At 40.0% G+C, this 9,030-nt stretch overlaps 1 protein-coding gene across 1 annotated transcript in view; it reads right to left on the reverse strand.

Annotated features, from left to right (window-relative positions):
• Positions 1 to 272: 272 nt before the first annotated feature.
• Positions 273 to 9,030, reverse strand: part of LOC125481297 (cilia- and flagella-associated protein 44-like) — a gene marked incomplete at both ends in the record, with an annotated part of 14,665 nt that continues 5,907 nt past the window's right edge. Inside the window, 3 exons of the mRNA XM_048592664.1 lie at positions 273 to 403; positions 1,829 to 1,991; positions 7,382 to 7,437. Coding sequence (XP_048448621.1) covers positions 273 to 403; positions 1,829 to 1,991; positions 7,382 to 7,437 — 350 coding nt within the window. The remainder of the gene's footprint in view (positions 404 to 1,828; positions 1,992 to 7,381; positions 7,438 to 9,030) is intronic.

Raw genomic sequence — 9,030 nt, forward strand, 5'->3', positions numbered from 1 at the left:
AACCATGACCTCTATCACCTAGTACAAGGACAGCAGATACATGGAACAGCACCTCCAGCAAATTTCCCTCCAAACTAAGTGGGCAAAGTCTTCTGTGGTGGTCCTTCCTTCTTTCTCCCGTGAGACTTTCTCCTCTCTGCCTCATCTTCCTCATGTTGCAGAGCAAGTAATACTACAACTACAGGCCCATGCCTATACATGGCATGTTATTTCCTCCCAAATGATAATGGCAGGAACATTTTCAAAATTGATGTTCATATTCAATACGTTACCTGGCTTGAAGTTTTTGAAGGCCAATGCGGTACTTTTCCTGTTCCCATGCCATTTCTTTATAAACTAACTCAATCCGATCAGCAATTTGTTTCTCAATCTCTTCTCGAATCTGGCGATCCAGCTCGAAAGCCTGATAGAAGCAAGAAACACAAGTAACAGTATTAAATACAATTGGGGACATAGGAACACACAATTGGATCAGACAAAATTTGGAAGATGAGCTGACAATTGCCAAATTTTCTGTGGATAAATGGAAGGTAATGAAGCTAAGGAAGAAAATGGGTATATAAACTGAATGGTTGCAGGATTCAAGGCAATTTTAGAGGTACGGAGTGTGAGCCGTTGCTCAGTGATTATTCTTCTGCCTCAAGGTCTGAAGGTTATGTTTTGAAGCCCAATTCAAACAGCTAAGTTTATAGCTGAGGCTGATGTTTAGTGTATTACCAATGGAGAGTTATTTTTAATGAGATATCAATCTGTTTTAATGGGTGTGAAAGATTTGATTTGATTTGATTCATTGCTGCCACATGTACCTCAGTAAAGTGAAAATTTTTGTTGTGCATGCAGTACAGGCAGATCATAACATATAAGGTCATACAGATCATAGGATATTTAGACAGAGTGAGGCATATAAGTTTATGGCTGCACAGGAGGTGCACAAAAGCAAGATCAACCATAGCATTTTTGAATGAAGTGCAGGAAGGTCTACTAGTGCCACAATTAACAGCCATTCTTCAGTAAATAACCACTGTTAATAATAAAAAAACTGGTCAAGCATTTCTCTTTATCATTTGTACTTGGATTGCAGGCAATACAGATTCAGTCGCTTTTATTTTAAATTTTTGTTATCCTGAATCAGTGCAAATGGGCCACCAGTTTGATTGTTACGGAGTTACTGCAGCCCCAGAACATAATTCCATATTCATGCTGCTATTGAATCTGATACAACCAACATTACTTCATTCCTTCCAATATGTCCTGAAAATACTATGACTTGGAATATTAACTGCCTGCTCCCATCCAGTTCTAGTTCTATTATCATATCCTTGTGATTTGTGCCCTGCTGCAAAGTTTTCACCCTATTTCCTTCTGGTTTTAAATATTGAGGAATTAGATGCAAGAACGACACTGTGATAATGATTGTAAATTAAACTGGCAGCTCAATTCCAGTGCAAAGTGAATCTCAACTCCAGAATCAGCTGATGTACTGAGAATAAATGTGGACCAGAAGTACTGAAGAAGAACTGAACCAGCTACTTTCTGAGGTTATTGTATCCCTCCAAATGGTGCATCAAATTTGACAATGCCCAGTTCTTGTTAATTCCCTTCATGAGGTCCACTAAATTTGTGCTGTCTTTGATGTGCACACTTTCAAAGCATAACACTAGCACTACACTTGGTTCAACAATGATTTTCCAGTCCTGGGTGTCAGCCGGCCAGCAAAGCACGCAATGTAGTTAATACGAAAAATATTTCTGGAAAAAAATCATTGCTATTTTGAGACAGAGATGTTATTGGTTAACCAAAAGTTAAGTAACAAACAATTAAAATCTACCTCTTTGTTGAGCTGGACATGCTCAGGTAGTTCCGCATTTTTTATTTGAAGTTCTCTAAACTCATCTCTCAGGTCGCGCAGCTCCAATCTTTTCTTTGCCTTCTTTTCCTCTGCCAGCTTCATAATCAGATCCAACTCTGCTTTCTTTTTAGCGTTTTCAAGGCTAAATGTGATGTAAAAATTTTTTAAAAAGTGATAAAAATCCCACAGTTATTCTCATTAAAGTTTGCTCAGAAAACAGGTTAAGATGAATAAAATATAGAAAACAGAAACAGAAATTGCTGGAGAAACTCAGAAGGTTCAGCAGCCATGAGGAGAAAGCAGAAAAATACAAAATGCTAGAAATACTCAGTGATTCAGGCAGCCTTTAGGGAGGAAAACAGAGTTAACATTTCATTAACATTAACTATAACTGCTAACTGGACTATAAGTGCTAGTGCATGTTAACATTAACAGCTACCCTGCCTAGTTCATATGATCAACTTCAGAGTTGTCACAGTGAAATGCTGAGTCAGCGGGCAGAGGCCAGACTCCCGCCACACTGATATTTTTTATCTTGTATTCCCCTAATGCAACTTGTGATGTCTAAGATAATCTCAGGAGCTGTAGTTGGTCACTTGGGCACAATCTAAGATTAAGGTGGAACTGGAAGAAAGTTCCATAAAAGAAAAAAAATCATTTCATTCACTGCAAGTTGATTGTGATGTCTAGCTTGCACATACTACAATATTGCAGCAGGAGGAAGATCACAAGGAAATGATAAGGTGTACAATATGATCTGATTTGATGTGATTCATTACTTTCACACATACTTAGGTACAGTGAAAAGTTCTGTTTTGTGTGCAGTACAGACAGATCCTACCATACAAAGTGCATTAGGGCAATAGAACAGAGCGAAGCATATAATGTTATGGCAGCAGAGAAGGTGCACAGAGACCAAGATCACATTTAATTTAAAATATGAAAGGCCCATTCAGAAGTCTGATAACAGCAGTGAAGAAGCTGTTCTTGAATCTATTCATACATGTATACAAACTTTTATATCTTCTGCCTGGAAGATGGAAGAAGACGCATCAGAGTATAATCAGGGTGGGGGGGTTCTTTGATTATGTTGGTTGCTTTCCCGAAGCAGTGGGAAGTATAGATGGAGTCAATGGATGCAGGGATGGTTTTGTAATGCACTGGGCTGTGTTCACTACTCTCTGTACTTTCTTACAGTCTTGGGAAGAGCAGTTGCCAAACCACGATGTCATGCATCCACAAAAATTGGTAGGAGTCCTTATGGACATATGTTGCCACACAACAAGTTAGTGAGGAAAGTACTAGGTCATGGGACAAAAGGGACGGTAGCAATGTGGATACAAAATAGAGAGATAGGAAACGGAGCATGATGATAAATGGGTATTTTTCAAGCTGGAGGAAGATGTGCAGTGGAGCTCCCCATGGGTCAGTATTGGGACCGTGGATTTTCTTGATGTATATTAATTATGCAGATCTTGCTGTGCAAGGTACAATTTCTAAACCTGCATATGACACACAACTTGGGAGAATTTTAAACTGAGAGAAGGATGGCATTGAATTTCTAAAAAGATATTGAGAAGTTGGTTGAGTGGGCAATGGGGGCAAATGAATTTCAATGCAGAGACGGGCAAGGTACCTTGGTACAAAGAATATGGAATGGCAGAATTAAATAAAGAGCACTATCCTAAAGGGTATGCAGGTGCACGGAGGCCTGGGTGTATATGTCATTAAATGTGGCAAGAAGTGTGGCACGGTGGCTAGGCGGTTAGCCCTGATGCCTCACAGCACCAGTTTCCATTCTACCCTTGGGCAATTGTCAACGTGGAGTTTGCACATTCTCCCCATGTCTGTGTGGGTTTCTGGTGGGTGCTCCAGTTTCCTCGCACAGTCTAAAGATGTGCAGGTTAGGTGGATTAGCCATGCTAAATTGCCCATAATGTCCAAGGATGTGCAGGGTAGGTGGGTGAGCCATGGGAAATGCAGGGTTACAGTAATAGGGTAAGGGGTGTGTCTGAGTGGGATGCTCTTCAGATTGTCGTTGTGAACACAATGGGCCGAATGGCCTGCTTCCACACTGCAGGGATTATGAAGACAGAATAATTAATAAAGCTTCATCAGCCATGATCTCACTGAATGGTAGAGCAGACTCAATGGGTTGAATGTTTTACTTCTGCTCCTAAAATCTTATTAGTAGTATCATAGAATACAAGAGAACAGAGATTATGATGAGCTTACACAAGACAGTTAGACCTCAGTTGGAGTTCTGGGTACAACAGTATAGGAAAGATGTGAAGGCATTGGATAGAGTGCTGAAGAAGTTTACAAGAATGGTTCCAGGGACGATAAACTTCCATCACGAGGATACATTGGAGAAATGCAACTACTTTCTTTGGAGAGGAGAAGGCTAACAAGAGATTTGACAGAAGTTTTCAATATCACGAGGGGTCTACACAATGTAGATAGGGAGAAATTGTTCCTGCTTGTAAACAGATCAAAAATTGAGGGAACAGTTATAAAGTGTTTTTGCAAAAGATGCAAACGTGAGATGAGCAAAAGCTTTTTCATATACCAAGTGGTTAGTTTCTGGAATACACTGCCTGGAGGTGTAGTGGAGGCAGATTTAATTGAGGCATTCAAGAGGACATTTAGTGAATAGAAATAGTGCACAGGGTTAGGGAGAAATGGCAGGAAATCAGCACCAAATCAAAATGCTCAGACAGCCAATGTAAACCAGATGGGCTGAATGTCTCTTTTTGCACTGTAATGATTCAAGGTACTGTTACCATAAGAAATGCAGTACAATCACAGGACTCAAACAGTATTAAAGGATTTAAGGTAGAAACCTCTAAAGCTTCTTTCATGACCCCAAGTCACCACAAGGTTTACAACCTCATGCCCTAGCCAAACTGTTCTAGTAGTTACAACACCGGGAGAAATCAGTTGGGCAGCTTGTTCTTAGCAGACATCCCTCCAACACAACCAGATAAATCAAGAACCTCTCCAAGCCATGTCCTGTTCAAAAATACTCCAACAAAGCAACCAGTTATCATCATTTGATTTCAAGGAAGCTTGTTAAAAATTCTCCAATGTCTAGTGATCTTTCAATGACTTCTTTTAAAGAAACCACTCCAGGTATTTCCATAAAACATGAAACAAAGTCCCTTTTCCATAAGTCTTCAAAACTAAAGTCCTCTAAGCAATATTAAATAAAAAAAATCTTCATAACGTAGGAAAAGAAAGAAGGATGTATATGGAGGCCAATTATCCCAGTTTCAGTACATCAGTGCAGGAGTTCTTCAGGATAGTAACTATACACCCCACCTTCAGCTCATTCTTCAATGACCTTTGCATCCAAAGGTTTAGAACATTTAAAACAATTGGACAAAACCAGGGCATATGGAATTTGGAAAATATTTTCCAATCGCCTTGTTCAGAGATGTTATAATGGACCTCTGGAGTAGGTGGGACTTGAACCCAGGCCTTGACTACCACTGTGGCACAACAGTCCTGCAAATGCAATTTGACCACATTAAGAAATACTCTTAGGAATAAGAATAAAAGAGACCAGGCAGCATCTATAAGGGAGAAAGTTAGAGTTGCTGAATCCTAAAGAGAAGCACAGAACAGCTAAGTGGGAAGTCCAAGAAGGGAATGGGCAATGAATGAAACAACAAAAAAGTAGGTAAAACACTTTATTTTGGCAGTCCAAAATAAAAAGAGCTATTGCTGGAGAAACTTGGCTGGTCAGTAGTGAGAAGAGAGGCAATTGAGCTGGAAGGGGTTTGACTTTCAAAGGACTGCAAGATCAGGGCATGGTGCAGGCAGGGTTTCAAAACTACAGTCAGGGGTTTTTCTCAGAATCTTAATGCTTCTGGACAGTTTTAAATTTTCAAAGGCTCTGTGGGAACATGGGAAACACACACTCTTCCAATTAACACCCCCTTAATGAACCTGTTGAGGAGCTTGTGCGGCGGAAGATTGCAATTTGCAACCCTTCATTTACTGAACATGAACAATCAGTTTCAGCGGGTGAACAGTCAAGTTTACCATGGGAGCATCAGAAACTTCCTTTCCATTAATTTGAAGTTGACCTTCTTTGGGCCACCTAACACCAATTACTGCATTCCATCATCACCTAGTCTACTTGGCAGCTTTCACTGCAGTGGCCATTGCTGGCTTTCTCGGGAGCTGCTTGATTTCTTTGACAAATCACAAATCCAATGTGGCAGTTACCTGCCTTTTCCAGTGGCGTCAGGCAGGCAGCATATCATGTTATTTGGGTGTTGAGTCTACATGCTGACAAATTAGGATTTTGAATTTAAAAATAAATTAAAGCAACACAGTCTGGGTCTGGATGCAGTGTTGCGAGCTGGAGTTCATCCGGTGTCGGGTTCCTAATCCTGTTTTGACAAACCGGACCTAACCTCTGCCTCCTCTTGACAGAAGCTGTGTGGCCAGTCACAATTACATTTTTTAATTTTGACTGCCAGCAGTTGCAGTGTTTCAGTTTTGGAAGGGGCAATGTATCATTGAATCTTACATACAAGAAGTCCATCTGGCCCAATTCAGACCAATTCAGTTTCTGATCATTGGTAACTCCTAATATGTTGATAGGTAGTGATTCAGCAATGGTGAGGCCATTGAATGTCATGGGGCGATGGTTAATTCTCCCTTGTTAAATGTGGTCAATGATTGGCGCTTTTACACAATTAAAGGAGCAGAGAAACGTAGAAAGGTTGCAGGAGGTTGATCAAATTGCAGAAGTTGGGGCCTCGGCTGCTGAAAGCACAATTACCAAATGGTGCAGGGATAAAAATCAGCAATGCACACCAGGTCAGAAGTAGAGTTTAGAAATCTTACAGGGATGTGAGGTAGGAAGAGGTTATGTACAGAGAGAGGGAAACAACCATAGAGGAGTTTGAAAACAAGGATAAGGATTTCAATTTTTCCCAGAAAGGAAGGTGATATTTACTCTACACGACACATTTATAACTCTGCCCAGACCTGAGCAGACCCCTCAGAGAATTCTACATTCCTATAAAAGACTCACTTTTTTTCAATTCATTCACAGGATGAGGGTAATGTTGACTAGGCCAATTCCAGAAGATAGTTAAGAGTCAAGCACATTGCTGTGGTCTGGAGTCACATGTAGGTCAGACCAGGTAAGGGTGGCAATTTCCTTCTTTAAAGGTCATTAGTGAACCAGCTGGGTTTCAATAATGGTTTCATGGACCTCATTAGACTCTTAGTTCCAGGTTTTATTGAATTCAAATTCCACCATCTGCCATTTGAAACCAGGACCCCAGAACATTACCTGGGTCTCTGGATTAAAAGTCCAGCGATAATACCACTAGGTCATCACCTCCCTCTGGTGGCTTTCTGCATTCACAAAATTCTGAGGTTCTGATACAGAGGTTGAATATTTCACACCAACGCTTCACATACTTTTTTTTTCATTCACTTCTGAACATTATTACATCCACATCAACAGGGATACAGTTTTATCTTTATATTTTCTAAATACCAACATACCTGTAGGCATTTGGATCATCAATGTCATCTGCTATTTTCTCTATTGCAAGATCTCTCTATCAGAAAAAAATAAACATATCAGAGAATTTTCCTGACTGCAATGCAGTTCAACAAGCTGTAACAAATTATATTCGTACATGTGAACGTCTACGAGTGAGCTTGATGGGTGTGGAATTGAAATGTGTTGACTGCGTATGTATGATTAATGTGAGGATGAGTTGAGTGTGCATAGTTATGCATGTACACTTTGTAACAGGCTAAAAAGGGATAACAATTACATACCAAATACAAAGAAGTATTTGACAAGGTTGTGCACCAGAGAATATGAATAAAAATGAGAACAGAGTTGGAGGTGGCCTTTTGATTAGAGTTGGAAGTTGTTTGGGCAGTAGGATAGAAAGCAGGGATATAAGTGAATGTACTCTGAGTATAGCTGAAAACAGAGACATGCTGTTGAAGCTTCTCAATCTTGCAATGTGACAGCATTTCTCTTTTTCAACAGTAATCAAGTCCGGTTTCACCAAGCAACTATTCAAATCCTCTGACTGATTTGGTGTGACAAGCGATATTCGACAGGAATTTGTCCTCGAGTTTCAGCTTTTCACCAGATATATCAATGACTTTGAACAATGATGAGTGAGTTGTGTATTTGGGTTTGCAGATGACACTAAATTATGAGATAGCAGTAGGTTGTATAGATGGAAACGAGAAGTTACAAAAGGACATCAACTGATTGAGTAGTAGTAGGCAGAACTGTGAAAGTTAAGGGCTGGAATTGGTCTGTGCCAGCAGTGCAGAATGGACCCAATCGCCAATTTTCCACTGGACTCAATCTTTTCCAACAGGATTATAGATCAAATGCTTTTGGGTGAATCACTGCTTAATCTGTGTTTACTTGATTTGAAATTAAAAATCTTGGAAATATTTCCCAAATCAATGGAACATACAAGTTATAACAGGCTGCTGATTTCATTCCAGGCCTGCTGTGTAGACCAATTTCACCCCAATAAAGTTCACTGTAGAAAAGATTAGATTCACAAAGGATAAACACTTTTTTTGTATTGACTCATGGGATGTGGGTGTCACTAGCTGGACTAGCATTTATTGTCCATCTCTAGCTGCCTTCTTAAACTGCTACAGTCCATGTGCTGTAGGTGGACCTACAATGACATTTAGGACGGAATTCCAGAATTTGTCCTAACTACACTAAAGGAGAGTAAAATATTTCTGTGGTATTATTGGAATTGGAACATTTGGCAAGATTGCTCAACAGGAAAGGGCTAGGAACTATGAAACTTGAAAAGCAAAGGCTTTTAAGATGTTCACATACACAAAGTTTTTTTAATCAAGAAACTATCAGTCTAGGCCATATGCGACAGTTCCAAATACCACAACGTTAAGCAATAAATTGTCCTATCGTTCATGGCACTCAATTCTTCAATTCTACAATCATCCAACCTTCTTAAAAAAGCACTTGAAACTAAACACCCCAGAGGTTGCTAAAGGATGTACCTTACATTGGGATGAAAGGGAGATATTATATTTGTTTCTATACAAGGTGTAGAGCTGGATGAACACAGCAGGCCAAGCAGCATCAGAGGAGCAGGAAGGCTGACGTTTCGGGCCTAGACCCTTCTTTCTGAAGAAGG

This window comes from Rhincodon typus, unplaced genomic scaffold (genome assembly GCF_021869965.1).
Source record: "Rhincodon typus isolate 14 unplaced genomic scaffold, sRhiTyp1.1 hic_rhity00001628, whole genome shotgun sequence".
Lineage (NCBI taxonomy): Eukaryota > Metazoa > Chordata > Chondrichthyes > Orectolobiformes > Rhincodontidae > Rhincodon > Rhincodon typus.